This window comes from Lepeophtheirus salmonis, chromosome 5 (assembly GCF_016086655.4).
Source record: "Lepeophtheirus salmonis chromosome 5, UVic_Lsal_1.4, whole genome shotgun sequence".
In the NCBI taxonomy this organism is placed as follows: domain Eukaryota; kingdom Metazoa; phylum Arthropoda; class Copepoda; order Siphonostomatoida; family Caligidae; genus Lepeophtheirus; species Lepeophtheirus salmonis.
The window spans coordinates 48,054,825-48,072,748 of record NC_052135.2 but is presented as its reverse complement, the minus strand read 5'-3'; the positions used below and the strand labels follow the sequence as shown (position 1 = coordinate 48,072,748).

General features: G+C 31.9%; 3 protein-coding genes across 4 annotated transcripts; 1 reads left to right on the top strand and 2 right to left on the bottom strand.

Moving 5' to 3' along the window:
• Positions 1-940: 940 nt before the first annotated feature.
• LOC121118565 (uncharacterized) lies at positions 941-1,754 on the bottom strand. The gene is made up of 2 exons (XM_040713145.2): positions 1,595-1,754; positions 941-1,453 (listed from the first exon to the last, which is right to left on the bottom strand). Exons 1-2 carry the CDS (start codon positions 1,693-1,695, stop codon positions 1,081-1,083), a joined length of 474 nt encoding a protein of 157 aa, XP_040569079.1. The 5' UTR covers positions 1,696-1,754; the 3' UTR covers positions 941-1,080.
• An 8,937-nt stretch (positions 1,755-10,691) lies between these two features.
• On the bottom strand, positions 10,692-13,051 carry LOC121117936 (uncharacterized). The gene is made up of 3 exons (XM_040712466.2): positions 12,907-13,051; positions 12,610-12,814; positions 10,692-12,167 (listed from the first exon to the last, which is right to left on the bottom strand). The coding sequence occupies exons 1-3, from the start codon at positions 13,049-13,051 to the stop codon at positions 10,931-10,933; spliced, it is 1,587 nt and encodes a 528-aa protein (XP_040568400.1). The 3' UTR covers positions 10,692-10,930.
• Positions 13,052-13,114: 63 nt separating this feature from the next.
• On the top strand, positions 13,115-16,878 carry dbe (KRR1 small subunit processome component homolog dbe). Of its 2 annotated transcripts, none has more exons than XM_040711953.2 (4): positions 13,115-16,116; positions 16,176-16,348; positions 16,408-16,623; positions 16,688-16,878. In XM_040711953.2, the coding sequence occupies exon 1, from the start codon at positions 14,300-14,302 to the stop codon at positions 15,347-15,349; it is 1,050 nt and encodes a 349-aa protein (XP_040567887.1). In that variant the 5' UTR covers positions 13,115-14,299; the 3' UTR covers positions 15,350-16,116; positions 16,176-16,348; positions 16,408-16,623; positions 16,688-16,878. The 2 variants fall into 2 exon arrangements, with proteins under 2 accessions (XP_040567887.1, XP_040567889.1); XM_040711955.2 differs by having other exon boundaries at positions 16,165-16,348.
• The last annotated feature ends 1,046 nt before the right edge of the window (positions 16,879-17,924 follow it).

The following is a 17,924-nucleotide window of genomic DNA, read 5'->3' as shown; positions in this document are numbered from 1 at the left end:
TGTTCGGGAGCAATGTTTTCATTAATGAGTAATGGCTGCAGTATTTATGATTTGAGCATAACGTACTTTATAATAGGGAGACTATATTTAGATTTCCAAAAAATTAGACACTCAGCTCGCCAGTATCAGTTTTTATTATTTGGCGGGGGGGGGGATTGATTCGTTTTTGATTCATTATTTTTTTTTGAAAATATATTTTGGATAATATTAAAAATATATTTAAGATCTTCATAAAACTCATAAAGCGGACATTTTATGAATTTATTAAAAAGTAAACGGGAGCCCAGGGAGGGTGTAAAAAAGAGGACATGTCCAGGCAAAAGAGGACAGTTGTGTCACCCTACTTAATTTGCTTTGTTGAATCTTAGTTATGAAGAGGAACAGGGTTGGTTTTACCATATACAAGGCCTGAAGCAAAGACAAAATACGGAGCCCTTTGGTCAGAATAATGTATAATCCCTTATTGTATACGTTAAAACACAAGACCCCAATGCTTTCTTACTAAAATCGGCACTAAGAAGAGATCGAGCGACGCCTTTTATAAGTATGTATCTTGTTTGAGGTATTCCAGTGTTATTAGCGTAAAAAATTAATCCCCTCAACATTGTTATCTTTATTGTATCTCCCAACCTTTTTTTCCAAAAATGAATAGAAAAGAAGGAACAAAATCAGTTGGTAATCAGCCAATTCTTCCCAAAAATGGAAGTAGTATTCAATAATTATTGTTCATAGCTTAACAAGAGTTAATTTGATATCAATCAATCAATATTCAAAGCACTAATAATCTGAGGAAAAGAAGCATAAAGATCAATAAGTCACAACAAATACCGTGCATGTACATTTTATGATAGTGAGGTAACGCCGTGTTTCCTGTTCAGTTGTCAAGTTCTAATAGCTCATAGTATCCTGATGTATCAATCAAACACTTTGGGTCATATCATTAGTGTGTACTTTCTTTGGCTTTATTCACGAAATTATGTTTAAATTATACAAATAATCAATAAGATTACAAAGATGGTACCATATTCCATAAAAACACAAAATCAATACTAATAATAATTAATTAATTATAAAAGATATTTATGTGACTCGCTTTGGATTAAACCTTCTAAATCTGGATCTAAAGCTTTTTTGTGTGGTGGTACTACTAGGAGTAGTGGTTGTGGTATCGTCCTTATCTTCAACTTGTTTGCTGTTATTGCGTTTTGGCGAAAATGAGGAACTACTTCTGAATCGATTCCTGCTTTTGCCTGAAGTTTTATTCACTTTTGGGCTAGGAGTTGTGGTAGTCGTGGAGGATTTTTTTTTGTTTCTTTTGGCTTCTTTTTTTGCTTTTTCGGCCTCACAATCACATTCTCCAGCATCACAGGTTTTAAGTACTAGTTGACCCGTGGTCCCCAATTGTCCTGGACGGGCTCCTCCTCCTGATATTTGTCTTAAGCATTTCTCTAGCCTAAGATAAATAATAAATACATTCGATTTCAAATAATAAAACACTGCACACATGGAACACGAGAGTTCAAAGGAAAGGACTAACACAATTTTAGTCTCTTAGTTGTAAACATGAATTTATCCGCATTTTACTCATTCTTACTTATAGCAGGCAATCCCACAGTTAACTCCACGTCTTTTGGCTTCACTGGGTATGAAAGAAGATATAACTCCCAAACATACAACTAAAATCAACAGTTTCATTTTTAAAATCTTCTATTGAAATGAATCCCCTATGAGACGGAGACTTACCTTTTTATAATCTCCCTTTAAAAAAACCACGACAAGAATAATAATTGATGCTTACTTTGAATGGTAGGCACAAGAAGTAGTGTGCGCTTCTTTTTAAATGTTGCGGTATGATCTTTGTCAACGTATCTTTGACATACCCTAAATAAAGGTATAAAAAGTACATAACTCTTTATTCATTTTCAAACTTATTTAATTATTTAAAAAAATTAACATAAAACAATGAACAGTGTGCATACGAGCTAAGTTAATGAGTTTTTCAAGTCTAAAGTCAATGAAATTTGTTATTGATAGTATGTACACAAAAAATATAAAACTTATTGTAAGCATTTTAAAAACTAAATTGACAATTATTATTCTCTTATTTCAAATTATGATTATAATTTGGCACGTGCAAATACTGGGTTGACCAATGGTTAGAGGTGTATAAAATATGTGATAGAAAGCGAGAACAACTTTTTGGAGTTGCAACATGAACATAATTTTTTATTTTCTACGCCTGTTACCATTATTATTTAATTATTGAGAAGGAAACCTCTAAGTTTAAAGTATTTACATTGTATGTGCGGATGAAAGACGGAGTGTAATAATGAGGGTTCGCTTGGGAGTTATAAGTATTAGGCCTTGTTGGACTCAAAATAGAATTGAGGATCGAAATCGCAGTAATTCCAACCTGTATGGCCTTGATATATACTGGGCGACTACTATTTAGTATCACATAGAAAGTTATTTATTTTACTAACAAAACATGACCATACATAAATAGAATTACATAACACGTGCCCATGGGTATAAATATTTCTGCATAAAATTTTCATCCGATATGGCCGCCCTTAGACCGAATGGCAGTCTTCAAACGATGTGGTACTGCCTCATAGATGGCTTGTACCTTGTCATTTGGAATATTCCTCCATACTTTGACATCAGATGAGCCTTGTTCAGCTTGGGAACAAGGACCATCTGCATTTCAAAGTCAAGGGGGTTGATATCAGGAGAAGAAGAAGGCCAAATTTACTTTGAGCAGAAGTCCTGAAATTTTTTTTTCACACCAGGCTTAAACCACATTGACAGTATGAGCTGGCACTCCATCCTGTTGGATGTAGATTTAAACTCTTCAGAACTTACAGGGCTTCACTTGAGTATTTAAATTGTTAAAACTAAGAGGAATTTGGAATTTCTGTCAAAATTCGAATTACTCCATTGCATCATTTTCTTTTGATATAAAATTTAAGCTTGAAATTTTCACACTTCATAATTTTTTTTACATAAAATTATCGTTTAAAATCCTATGGAGTTTCGCCGCAATACTAGCGGTGTGTATCTGTATACAAGTCGTATCTGGTGTTAAATAGTCTCTTTCAGAATATTATGATGTACAAGAATAGTCACTAGTGCACCTTCTATCCAATCAAAAACTAAGATGATCTCACGATTTTAAATAGTAAGAAGAAGTCGAATTTCTGTCCAAAAAATTAAATTACCCCATGGTATCATTTGTTTCTGATATAAACATTGCATTGAATTTTTCATATTTGATAATCTTTTCAGTCATAACTATCGTTTAAAATCCTATTGAGTTTTTCCGTAATACTAGCACCGTGCATCTGCAAACATGTCGTGCCGTACGTTTAACAATCCCTATAAGGGAAAAAGAAGTAGAAACCTCAATAACAGAAGACAAAATGTATTATACAGTTTTATGTCAGTGATGTAACATTGTGTTAAGTGATATATGTATATAGGATTTTATCTTTTTATATGAGGGAGCTTTACTATTAACCATAGCCTATAAAATCTGAGCTGTAAATTCTTTAGTAGAATCACTACTCAGGAACGAGACAGATTTAAGTCTCATTAAAATGGGACTTTAGAATCAAATCGGATTTTAAGTGAAAATATTTGTGACTTTACTACTTGGAATTGAGCTAATAGATTCCTTACTGTCCTCAAACTCGATTTAATATGATTCAAGAACTGCTTTCGTCTACATACAAAAAAGCCCACTGTATATATATATATAAATAATTCATAAATAATGTAAAATATTATTATTATATATAGGATATATATACAAATAATATTTTATAACTATTTTATATTTTTAATTAATAATCCAGATCTAAACCTTAGTTTAAACAAAGACGAATATATTATTGTATAACATAATATTTAGATGTATTATTATTGAACGGTCAATCTATATCATTAGTATGAGGTGGTTTAAGTAATATGTCTACTTTTATTTGCTTTTAAATTTTATCATTATAGGTAAAATATCGATAGCATTTCTATCATAACTATTTACTCACTACGATAAAAATATATTGAATGACTATATCTTATAATTTTCGTTCACTGATTTGAATGCAGAATTATGCTAGGGTGCAGAAGTGTGACAAAGGCACTTATAATCTAATCCTAGTCAATTCACAAGTGGAAAAAATTCAAGTCTCAATTCAATATAAGGATTCACAAATCACATTCCTAATTCCCAATGATAAAGGTTTTATTTCTAACATCATGTGTTTGGGCATAGGGACAGCTTGATGTACAAGAATAGTTACTCAGACGCCCTCTATCCAATCAAAACCTAACATAATCTCAAATTTTAAACCACAAGAGGAAGTCAAATCTCTGTCAAAAAATTCAAATTACTCGGTGGCATCATTTTTATATATAAACTTTGCTTTGAATTTTTAATCTTTGATAATGTTTTAAGTATCGTTTGCAATTCTATTGAGTTTTGATGCGATACTAGCGCTGTACATCTGCAAACGTTAAATAATACTTATTCTAAATAATATGGATTTATGCTTCTCAAATTTTTTACATTGCCTACCAATTTTTGTCAGAATGCTGTGTAAAAAATATGGATAACCTTTTTTGCATAAGCCCTGCTCATAGAGAAAGAAATACATAGAGGCGAAAAGATGTGCGAATAATTGTGGCTTATAATATGGCGTAAATTTTTGTTTTGTTTTTCTTATACTAATAATCGGTAACTCTGATGGTATAATAACAAGTTAACAAATCAGCTTCTTTTCTTTAACTGACGTTGAAATAACCCATAATACCCAGAGATAAAATAATATACAGTAACACCCTTACATATAAGTTACATATGTTTCTTGACTAGAGTTTGTAAGGCAAAGTAATCTATCCCAAAAAATTAAGCTTGAAGTGGCTCCTGCGTTTTTTTGCCAATTCTGAACAAGTTCGTACTTCTATAAAAATTTGTATGCTGTGGCACTTGGATCTCAAGTTATTACGGTATCTTTGTTTCTACCCTTTTTCCATAGCTGACGTTCATTCCCTTACTATGCCGAACTACCATTTAAAATTCCTTTGTCGTATTTATATAAGGCAGATTTAACTGGGAATAACTTTTCTATATAAACAATACATATTTATATAGTTTTACCAATTTAGGAAATTTCGGCTTAATATTTGAGTAAAGTAAATAGTTTACAGTATTTTGAAAAAGTTTTACTTAATGAAAATTGTCTGAAGTACAAACTTTGAAATTCTTAATAATTAAAGTACCTAAAAATTAGTTTCCTTCATTGTTGATAACAGATATTTCTTGATTTGAATAACAATAACTTTTCTTACAAGTAATCTGAAATCAAAGGGCGAATTCCATGTCAAGTTACTGGTGTCAATGTCGAGCCAAAAATCATCAAATTAACAGGTTTGAATTCAAGCTATATGATTCGAGTCGAAACTTCTGGTAGGAGGAATGTCAGAATTACGCGCAATATCAATTTTACCTACCCTTTCTTTTTTTTAAATTTGGATTTAATTTCGTTTTTTTTTTAAAGAAAATAACTTAAAATCTTGGTTTTTTAAAGAAAATAATGTTGTACGGAGTTTCTATATTTTATTTTAAAGTACATACCCCTGGACAAATCCCCCCATTAAACCGGCATTGACTACAAAGAGGGAACTTGCCATCTTTGTCAAAAATTAACATACTTATTCAAAAGTTTTAAGTTTGTTATCTTTTAGAAAACACTAAGTTTAACATACTTTACTTATTTGAAAATTTCTAAATATTTTAGGAGCAATTTTCAAAATAGTAATGATAATTTATTAAAATTTTGAATAATAACCATTATCGATTAAATGAATATTAAGCCAAGAATATAAGATGTCAAAATTGTGCAGTTTTATTATAATAACATGTTGAGTATGCTTTTATTTTAAGGGTGTGTGGGACACAGACATCATTTTCGTGGAAATGAACACTTAGTCAGTGGCGAAATGGAAGGAGGCCCCAGCAATGAATATTATATAAGACGCCAAAAGTTGGAGGGCACTAAATTATGAAGAAAAAAGAATCGATTTTTTTTTCTCAGGAAATTTATAATCAAAATGTCATAGGGCGCACAATCGAAAGAAGATTTGAATATATTTTTGTAAATCTGTAGAGTAGAGGAGCTAAGTTTAGACATGGGGTCCCCCGTGAAAATCGTGCCACTCCGCCATTTCTTTTAGTGCCCGAATAGTGAGTCAGTGATACTAGAACTATAGGGCCATTTGCAGATTTTTTATAGTTATTGCAATAAAAAATATAAAATTTTATTTAAAAAAAAACAAAAGCAATTGTAACTGTAACTCTTAAATATAACAAATTAGATATTTGTCTCCTCTTAAAATAAAGTAATTCGTAAAATTTTGTTTATAAAAAAAAAAAAACATTCTGGCAAAATTGTCACTAAATCCCCCCCCACCTATTTACACATATGTACATTTCCGGATCCAATGGAGTAAGCTGAAGTGACGACTTATCTTTTTGAAACAAGAATATAATAATTAATAGCTAAGATGTAGTATTCTAAATCGTCCCAACATCTTCCTTATTCTATACTTGTTTTACTCATAGACATATAAATAAAAATACGTACTTGTTTTAATCAAATTTAAATTAAGTTTAATATGCAACATGACATCCCATAGAGTTTTAAATAACACATACATATGTAGCTGCTCAAGAACAGAACAAGCCCTTTAAATAATTTGGAAATGACTTTTTGATTCATTAATAGATAAATACTATTTTTTTTTAAAGTCTATACATATCCTTTGGAATATGAGGCATAACCTATGAACTAACTATCAAATTATGGGAATTTTATCAATAAAAAAATCCACAATAGATCCAAATAATGTTTTCGCTATTTTATTATAATACATGTAGTATCAGAGTTGAGTGAATCCCAGAAAAACGAACTCATAGATTTCCATCTACAAAAAATATTGAAATAAAAATCCTACTTCTTCCTGATGACCCTGAGGCCTGAATCGTATGTATATTTATAAATACGTATATTATAAGAACAAAATTAAATGAGATTGTGACTAATAGATAAATTTAGTCTTACTACGACACAAATAAAAAAATATCACCGGTGTCTACAAGGGGGGTGCTAGAGGGAAAATAAATAATATAAATTTTTTTACCAGAATTTTCTTTCGTCATAATGGAAAAATTAAAAATACATATCTTTAAGCATTTTGGATTTTTTTGCAGTACACAGTTAGATATATGAAATAATTATAAATACGTCACAAAAAATGAAGATATGCAAATTAAACTAACAATAAATTTACACAAATCTTATTAAACTATGTAATGAATCTTTAACAGGGTTTATGGAACAGCATCATTAAATTATATGTACTAATGTAAAAATAGTTCATTTTATACAGGGCGGAACGATCAAATTGTCGCCTTAGAAAATACGACATAATTTTATATCCGTTTGATGGATACCAATTTTCTTTTTGCGTAGTAGACCATTTACTAATTGATCGTGTGTGTACAAATCCCAAAATGGATAGAAGCCTTCTATTATGTTTAAAAGAGACACAATGTTCAGCGAACGAGATCAGAGATGCGTCGTTGTACAACTAATGCTCTCTGCAGATCCAATTTATTACAACAGGACCATTTCCAGCACCCTCAAAATGCAATCTGGACGGTTCAACGCTTGAGGGTACAGCTCACTGCATCGGATGAGCCAGACTTGGCTTCAGAAGGAGTGACAACTTTGTAACCTTCTCTCACTGGCCTCCTCTTTCCCTCACCTAAACCCACTGTCCCACTTTGTTTGGTCATACGTCGATAACAGCACCAACATGGCCTCCCACAATACCGAAGTCAGCCTGATCGCTGCCATCCGCCGAGCTCCAGCCTGGGCTTATGGAAAAGGCATGCTTCCGCTTCCAAAGCTGTATCGAAATTGTGATTGAGGCTAAAGGCTGCTACATTAAATAGCTGTCCGCTCTATTACATTATCAAGCTACCCGTATTAGTTTTTTCAATAAAAGTTTTAAGCTGAAGCTTTACCGTTGTTTTCTTTAAGGCGATAATTGTATCGTTCCACCCTGTACATTGCTGACGAGATATCTCGTCACCAATAACTCATAATGCTAATTTAACAAGTAGATAAACATTTGACAAGTTGTTAACTCACTAACACCAAAATATAAAGTGTGTTTTGTTTGTCACCTGTCAATGTTTCTGCTTCTTTTCTCCTGTTCACAAAAGTTGAAGTATTTATCTTTCTATTTGATCTAGGAAAGGCTATGTGTAATTTTTAGCACCCCACTTTATAAATTTACAAGTCTATTGCCTTTTTAAAGTCATTTAAAATTATCGTCTTGTCTGAAAAAATACCTTTAATTTGTCATTTTTAAGAAAAAAAATAAAATTTAGTCTTTTCGAAAGAATGTTTACATATTTTCTTTCGATAAAAAAATCTTAGTCATCCCCCAAAAAAAAAAATATATATATATTCGGACGCCGCAGCCGTTGCATGCCACTACTTCTGATGTTTTTTAGATCAGTGATTAATATAAAGCTATCATGGAACTTACACACATAGAGGTCAAGACTACATTTGATTTTTAATTTAGTTGAGGGCTTTTAGAAGTTAACTAAAGGAAAGCCACATCCATTTTTCAAAAACATAAAATGAGGGATGGAGTGGGTGAAAAAGTTAATCCTCTTCTCACTTCAATTGAATTTAAAGTGAGACTGAACAAAAAAAAAAGATATCTGTATTTCCAAACTGCAGATGTGAATGCATGTATTTCTTTCAATACGCATGCGAATATACAATGTGTTGCCATCACGGATACAAATATTTATAAGACACATATAATAATCCATAGATACGAACATTTGATACACAGCTATATAATAGTATGTATGTATGTGTTGTACAATATAGATATATAAAAACGAACTGGCCCAAAAAAACAACATTTTTTTATGCTATAAAACCTTGCAAAATATGAAATGATGTCATTAAGTTCAAGGATGGACATTCACCGATAGGTAGAATCCAATTAAATTTTGACCATGACTTCACAGGGTATTATATAAGCTTCATACCTACATAATATACAATATATTCGTTGTTTATTTGTTTTCTAAAATATAATAGGAGTAGGTCCAAATTAGCTGCCTATAATAAAGCTTGACCAAGTGGAAAAACAAAATATGTATAGTTGTAATTATGAGTATGTTTACCTATGAACTGAGCATAGGCACATACATAGTAAATTATTAAGCAATTATGTTTTCCGGTGTCCATCCCCAAAATTAAGAAGATCAATTAGATATTCAGGAAGAGATCTATATACTTGAAGGAAAGTAACTGATGTGTATATCTATAAACATTTTCTTGATCCTGCCTACGAATAAGTAAACACATAAATCATATTTTACATCGATGAAATGGGGTTGGAGGTCATTTTACCTAATATATATAGTGTATTAACTGTTTTCCCTTATACACCGTAGTCGAAAGATCTTAAAATAGAATTTCCTGTACGTACATAATATGTATACGCAAAAGTGACCACAAGGAAATGAAGATTGTTTTATGATGAATAGTACTTTATATTAAGTTTATACCTGTTGTTGCTTAATTTTAAATTCAAAATTTCTTGAAACCTATTTCCTGTACAAGGTTATTCCTCTCTCAACACGATTGTCCACAATATGAACGTGAAATAAGTATAGTGATCATACTTATTATCAGATTAAATGCTAGTTACAACATTGGATATTAATCATTTTTTCAAAATCATAACTTAAAAAAATGAAAATTAAACGCATATTCCCGCCACAAATTCATTTGTGGAGGATCAGATTTTTAGATGTAATATAGTTATCATTGAATTTAAGAGAATTAAAGCTTACATTATTTATATAACAGGGACATCCACAAGGAGTGGGCTGGATGCATTTGTTAAAACTCAGGCTCGGCCCAAAAATGTTAACTCTAAAAATATAATGAAAAGTAATTTGTCTCTTATACAAAATTGAATTTAAGAGAGATATACATCTTACATTAAACAATAAGGGCATTAGGAGGGCATGGGTTGGAGGCATTGTTTAAGATTCAATGTTTGTACAAAAATTTTAGCTCTAAAAATAAAATGGGATTTGTCACTTCAGAGAAATTAAGACCCTCACCCCCCCAAAAAAAAAAAAAAAAATAATAATAATCCTGCGAACGCCCCTGTTCAATGCTATTATTTTGGTAGCATAGGCTAAAAGTTTAATAAGTCAATAACTTTAGTAAAATCTACGTTACAAAATGATTTGGTAACTTTAATCGACACTATCTCAAAACAATATTATTTGACCTTTTAAACCTATGCTCCAGACCTACAATTTGATTTTCATACGAATTAATTTAATTAAGAATAGAGACGATAAATAATTGTCCGAAAAAAATCGAATATCGTAAGATAACCGAATAAAAAGTGAGTCATTTAATTTTTCAAAATGGTAACTAGGAGGTATTTGTAGAATTTTGTTAAATTTAATGAGTGACGGCCTCACAGAAAGGCCTTCCCCTCAACAAATATTTAAGAGGGCTGCAAATTGAGAAATTTCTGTACTAAAAAAAGAGAAATAAAATAACAAGACGAAAATTTAAATTTATATTTAAAACAAGATTGAAGTTCTTCCCAATAACAAAAAAAGAAAATGTTTAATGGGTCACAAATTGTATAAATATGTAATATAGAGGCGGCGGGAGTATTTACATATCCACACACACACATCATAAGAAAGTTGAGCCAAGACGACAATGATTTTAATGAAGACAATATTTTGAACAATAAACTGCATTTTATTATATCTATAAAATTACACATTTTCATGGAATCATAAACTAGAAGGAGTATCACTGCGAACATGATTAGTGGACTCTAACGAAACATATTCAATAGAATTATTGACCCAATTTACTTTTCCGAATTCAAAGATAGTCGAAGGGGGGAAATCCTCAACATTCAGGGCTAACTTTTTTCTAACATCTAAAGGCACATGGAATTCAAATTCTCTACCGAACATATGTCCCAAGGGATATTCGCTCCAATTAATTTCTTCTGCAGGCTTCCACTTAGAGTCATCGAATTCTGCAACGGTAAATTTAGGTACATAATCGTCTTCTAATTCCACTGAAGTATTGTGGTAAGCCTCTATCATTTTAAGCACTTGAACTTCTTTTTCTGGAGTCCATCTAGGATTACGAAGTTGAAACACGGTTTCGATATAATATTGTGAAAATTCATTTGGGAACAAGACACAATGAGAGACAAAATCATTGAAATACTCAGGGAAGGGCAACTTCAAAGACTCATGCCCATTTTCAGATGGAACAATACTCCGAGCGATTTCAAGTATCCACCCACAGCTCATTGCTCGAATGTATCGAGGCACATCCGTAACACCATCAAGATTTTTGACAAGGCACATAAACAGATCCGACAACATTTTGTTATCACTAATAAATTTGATTGCTTCATTCCAAATTTCAATTAAGGAAGGAGGTAAGTCTTGATAAAGAACAATGGACTTGTCTAGTTGATTTTCTTTGAGCAGAGATCTTAAAATATCTAACTGAGGAAAAAGTAAATGCTCTGACAACAGGATATCTATAAATTTATTGATATCCTTTCCAGCGGCATCAAAAATAACGATCCTCATCACATTGATAGCTTCTTTGATAAACAAATTTTGAAAAATTTCCTTTTTTCGCCGTTTCTTCGATGACCGCCCTTCTTGCAGAGTAGTAGTAGCTTTATTCCAGAGGCTTTGAAGATGATCAAACAATTCAGGTTGATCTTTGAGTGCATCAACTCTTTTAGTTTTCCAAATTTTATAGATACTGAGATAAAAATAGCATTCTAAAGCAGGGGACAAACGCTCATCACTTTCATCCTCTTCCTCTGAATCTCCTTCAACTTGCATTTCATTATTGTCTTCTTCCTCATTTAAGTCCGAATCTATTACATCTGGATCTGAAGACCAGTAATTAATACAAATCCAGTTCCAGCAGAAGTCGAGTCCGGAACAAAGTAAATCCATATTTGTCATTGATCCATGAGTAGCTTCGTGCCTATAAAAACAACATGGCGTCTAAATTAAAAAATAATATTTGACGTCTGTTAACGCAGTTAAGCAAGCAAGGCTTATTTATCGAATTAAAAATTAGAATTAATTTTATTAGTATTCTCCAGTAAGTTATCTTCCTTTTATATAAATGAACTATTCTGATTAACCCTTCAGAGGACCTCAAATTGATCATACATTTCACAAACACATTCTTTAATTCATTCTAGATATGTATTTTATTTAAAATGTTATATGGGAAACACATTTAGTCTCATAAATCAAACCAAGACCCTTAACTAGCTGACATTATTGGTTATCTCTAGGGCATTATTGAAGTATTTCTGAAACACAAGAATGTACTCTAAATTTTTAATTTTCTTGATTTTTGCTCAATATTGCTTGCTTTTATGTTTTATGTATGATAATGTCTTCAATATATACGGTACCTAAGGCCAATAAGCCAATTCGGAATTCCAAGTTTGATGACAGCTTCATCAAAAGTATCACAGTTGTAGCGGTGTTTGCCGATATGGGACAAATGATTAAGAAATCTTATGACTGCTGCAGAGAGTGTCAGTCGTATAGATGGATCCATTTCCGGAGAAGCCGGAGATAGTTTTGCTTGGAGCAAACATAGTGTTGTTTCAACCCCTGGAATTTAAGAAGTAACGGCGTGTATATATTAAATATGTAATAATAACCAATAGTGTAAAGAATAATGGAGAAACAGAAGCAGGCATTACCTGCGGGTAGCCTTTCAACCCTCGCTTTCCAGCAATAGATTCTCGCTTTTGCCTCCTCCCAATTCGTTTTGGAAGAAGAGAGTATCTGATTTCGAACTGATATCCATTCGGATTCAGAATACCATGGAACAACTTGGAGACGCATTGATGTGTACGTAAACACCTGATCCACCACATACACACGTGCGTCATCTATAAACAAAATAATCCCATCCTACAAATCTATACAACATGACGTCATTATATGTTTGTTTTGATTAAATATGGTTAATATGTACGTCATCCGTAGGGAGGACGGCCACACTTGTATATTTCTTCTTCTACTTTAATAATTATAAATATTAAAGTTTAAAATTCTGACTTGAGAGGAAAGATGGGTTCTTGTGCGTTGTCCTTAAGTCCTATAATTTAGTGCTTATACTTAAGTATTTATGAAATTCAAATACTGATACTTAGCATAAAAAGTTGTACTTATGAATACTTCAATACTTCTATGTACTTTTGACATAAAATTTTGAAAAATGTTTTACTAATTTTGTATAAAATATTTTAATACATTAAATATTTTCCTCTATTTTAATATCAAATTCATAGAGATAAAAAAATTTCTATGTGTAATATGTACTTGTTCATAATAATGAGTCTTTGACTCAGAACGTACATTTATTATTGTGTTGCTTCGGAAAATATATAACTGCTACTGATTTGTTGAAAGATGAAAAGTGGCTTCAATCTGACAATAAAACAAGATGTAACTCTCAGCTGAAGATGATTAGAACTGTTCACTCTGTTTCGTACGATAAATTTTCTTCTTTGCAAGGAATTTATAAGCTAAATTACATGGAAATACCATGATAAATCCAATATAATCCATATATTTGTGTCTAATAAATTCAAGCTGTTTTTTATTTGTATAATAAGAGAATGTCTTAAAAAATGTAACAACCCACTCCATCTAATCTAATCGACATTATTGTCAAATAATTACAATACTGCTGAATAAATTCTTTTCATTTTTTGCATAAAAGATACTCCATTGACGCAAAACATCATGACGAAACTATGGAAGCCAGTTATAATAATTTGCCCCTCTAATAATGATTATATGCCATCTTTTGAAGATCAAAAATTAGTATTTCATGACACACTCGATTTAATTAACTTTAACCAATAAAAAAGTGGTATAATAATAATACTAACACTTTCGTCTCAGTCTCCTCTAAATCATACACACAGATGACATCATTTTTTATTTGTACGACGTCATTTGTATATATTTATCATTTATTAACAGAACCTTAAAACAATAAACCATGATCCTGCTAGTATAGGGAGAAACTGACTGGCGATCTCACGTGTTGTTTCATTTTCTACAAAAGTGGTAATCAATACGATGTCGGATGCCGAAGACAATCAAGTTGAAGAGAATAATGTCTCCCAAGATGGTATTGTGGACAACGCTTGGGCTATGGAGGTCCCGGAATTCAAACCTGAGCATAATCCCAAAGGAATGTCTGAAGAGTCCAAATTTGCTACATTATTTCCCAAGTATAGAGAAAAATATTTGAAAGACTCTTGGCCTCTCATTCTAAAAACTCTTGGAGAATATAATTTGAAGGGTGAATTGGACCTTATCGAGGGTTCCATGGTTGTGAAAACCACGAGAAAGACCTGGGACCCCTTTATCATTATCAAAGCTCGAGACATGCTCAAATTACTGGCTCGTAGCGTTCCATACGAACATGCACTCAAGGTCTTAAACGATGAATTCGGCTCTGATATTATCAAAATAGGGAATATAATCGTAAAACGGGATCGATTTGTAAAGAGAAGACAAAGACTCATCGGTCCTAACGGATCCACTCTTAAATCTATCGAACTCTTAACGCAATGTTACATACTTGTTCAAGGGAATACAGTGTCTGCTGTTGGCCCTTATCAGGGCCTTAAACAAGTTCGTCGTATAGTTATTGATACGATGAATAACATTCATCCAATTTATAACATTAAGGCCTTGATGATTAAGCGTGAGCTCATGAAGGATGAAAAGTTAAAGAATGAAAATTGGGAGAGGTTTCTCCCTAAATTTGAAAACCAGAATATTAGCAAACGGAAGCAACCCCTCAAAAAGAAAAAGAAGAAGGAATATACTCCGTTCCCACCTCCTATGCCAGAGAGCAAAATAGATAAAGAACTTGCCACTGGTGAATACTTCTTGAAAGAAGGCGAGAAAAAATTGAAGAAACTACAAGAACAAAGGGAGAAACAGACAGAAGCTACATTAAAAAGGCAAGAAAAGCGCTCAAAGGCTTACATTGCTCCAGAAGAAAAGGAACCAAAAAAGAAACATGTCCAGGAAGATGATTTTGTTGACTTGGAAAAATTCAAGCAGAATGTGAAGAGTTCGCAAAAAAAGAACAAAAAGAGGAAATATAATGAATAATATTTTTCTTTGTTTCTGATGTATTCATAAATGCTTATTCATTCTTTAATAATAATACTTATAATAATGATATGTAAATATGTATCACTCAATCACAATTATATCTTTTATATCATGTTTCAGAATATTGTATGAAATGAATGATCCTCTATTGGATGGTCAAACTGCAGATAAAGTTCTTAGATACGAAGCCTTTGTCAATGACCAACTCAAACCTGACTTAAAGTACGTTCTTGAAAAACGAGATAAAATTTATTCGGAAACCTCTCAGTTTTTCTCACTTAAAAACTCTATTATTGCTATTCAGTCAGCAGAGTTGAAGCCTGGTCAACCCTTGAAAACCAAGGTAGATATTGGTTGCAACTTCTATTGCAATGCTTCAGTTGATGATCCTACAAAAATATTTATTGAAATAGGACTTGGGTTTTATTTAGAGCTCTCTTTAGAGGAGGCGATTAAATACATCGATAAAAAAGTTGCTTGTTTAGAGAAAGAAGGAGTTGCTCTTACTAAAGAGTCGACCAAAATAAAGGCCTCTATTAAACTTGTCCTTCAAGGTCTCGCTGAGTTACAAAATATTACTCCTCAGGGGAAAACAAGACCCATTTTAAGGGATATTTAACGGATATGGATTGTTACGATCTAAACATTTCCACTTTCTATATAGTACATGAACTTTTAGAGTCCTGGGAAGAATTAAATCCTAAGATACAGGGATTAATTGATGAGATTGATGATAATTCCCGGCAACTAACTATTTGTAGAAAGTAAGAACTAAATCCTTCCATGATTTTTAATATTCGTTTAATACATAGTTCCATTATAGAACAACTATTCGTGACACCTTACTATACCAAAAGTTCCCAAGCATACAACGCGAACTCGAATGTAAAATATATTGGTGTGTCGAGAGTAAATTTCAAGAATTAACTGCACATCTACACTTGATTGAAAAGCTTCTTAAGGATTTAATTCATGAGTGCCAGGAGAACTTATTACGTAAATTTACTCATGATTCAATTTTATTGAATATCCTTAACTATGTTTTTATATTACAGTTATCAAAGATCATGATAGCCTCATAAATTCTACGCTTGAAAGAGATAATCCTACTGTTATAGATTGGATCGATGAAATATTGCTTCATTCTAAGTTTAATTTAATAAAAATAAACAAATTTGTAAGTGACGACTACCCAAGGTCTGTTCCTATTGATGGAGTTTCACTCAAGGCTAATTTAACATTAGAATCTGGATGGGTTAATCGAATGAAATGTAAATAATTAACACTTCTAGTCGTTTCAAATAAGTGTTTAATATTTTGATTTTCTTTCCACAGATATGACTCAATTTATTAAGGTAAAAAAATCCAATATACTCTCGGACTCAGCATTAAACTCTCCTAAATCTTCTCCAGCTCGATAAATGTCGAAACTAATTTCCCAATCTTATCTACATAGATATATATTTGAAGTATCATTAAAAAATGTATAACTTGTTTTTTATTTGAATTATAATTATTCTCTGATATTTATTGACTTCGCCTTTGTTACACTTCCAATTTATTAAATTTAAAAGATTAAAAAAAATATATATCCATCACAAAAGTTAACAAGACTTGTGCAATTGTTCACAGTTTTTCACTATCTTCTGCAAATTGGGAGCAAGTTTGCTGTTAGATATCCTCATAACATCATGCAAGGAAGTGTCTGTCAGCAAAGACCTGTTCTTCGACTTGTTTATCTTTAAACAAGAAAATGCTTGTTCGCAAATGTATGTGGATCCAAACAGTGCCAAAAACGTAGCAGCAAAGTTTGGAAATAAATCGTCAGACAATTACTTGTAAAAGTCAGGCAGTGAATCTGACTTAAACTTCTTCCTCAAGTCAAGTTTGTAAGAAAACAAAAAACTGGTTTCAGTTGCCACATCTTGTATGGTCGACTGTTTGGTGAAAACAGTCTGTCGTTTATTCAGTTTGTTCACTAGCTCTTGGCATCTCTGTTTTCTTTCTTCACTGGTAAAATTTTGTTCAAAGTTTGCGTGCTTGGTTTGGTCGTGTCTTGTTATATTGTACTCCTTGGAAACAACCACGTACTCAATGCACAACAAGCAAACTACTTTATTCCCAAATTTCGTAAAATAGCATTTAACAGTCCTTTCCTTGTTGAAAACACGACTTTCGTCTTCAATCTTGTGCTTCTTATCAGCATTCATTATTTTAAAAGAGTAAAAATATACATCTTTTATTTTTTAACAAAAATCCTGTCGATGTACCAAACATTAAACTGTGCGTCTCAAATAGCAATAAAAAGCTATTTGGGGGAAAGTGGAAGTAATGGTAGGCTCCCGTATTTTTATTTTATGATCAAACAGTTTTCAGTAGTTGAAATGAAAGTTCCTTGTTCCTGAAAAATTGAAATATACATGATTATTAATACATGTACATTTTAACAGACATAAATACTAGCCACAATCTAATAGATTAGTCTAAATTAACTTTGGCACAAAATCTGATGAAAAATCCATGTGAATCCGAAAATTTTAAATTATTAAATATCAATGCCTGATCAATGGAG

Bases quoted from the DNA above. Each gene is read 5' to 3' on its own strand.
- LOC121118565 (XM_040713145.2), bottom strand. From the start codon at position 1,695: ATGAAACTGTTGATTTTAGTTGTATGTTTGGGAGTTATATCTTCTTTC. The intron at 1,454-1,594 runs GTAAGAATGAGT...TATTTATCTTAG, and splicing joins TGTGGGATTGCCTGCTATAA to GCTAGAGAAATGCTTAAGAC.
- LOC121117936 (XM_040712466.2), bottom strand. From the start codon at position 13,051: ATGCGTCTCCAAGTTGTTCCATGGTATTCTGAATCCGAATGGATATCA. The intron at 12,815-12,906 runs GTAATGCCTGCT...CTTAAATTCCAG, and splicing joins GGTTGAAAGGCTACCCGCAG to GGGTTGAAACAACACTATGT. The intron at 12,168-12,609 runs GTACCGTATATA...TTGTTTTTATAG, and splicing joins AATTGGCTTATTGGCCTTAG to GCACGAAGCTACTCATGGAT.
- dbe (XM_040711953.2), top strand. From the start codon at position 14,300: ATGTCGGATGCCGAAGACAATCAAGTTGAAGAGAATAATGTCTCCCAA.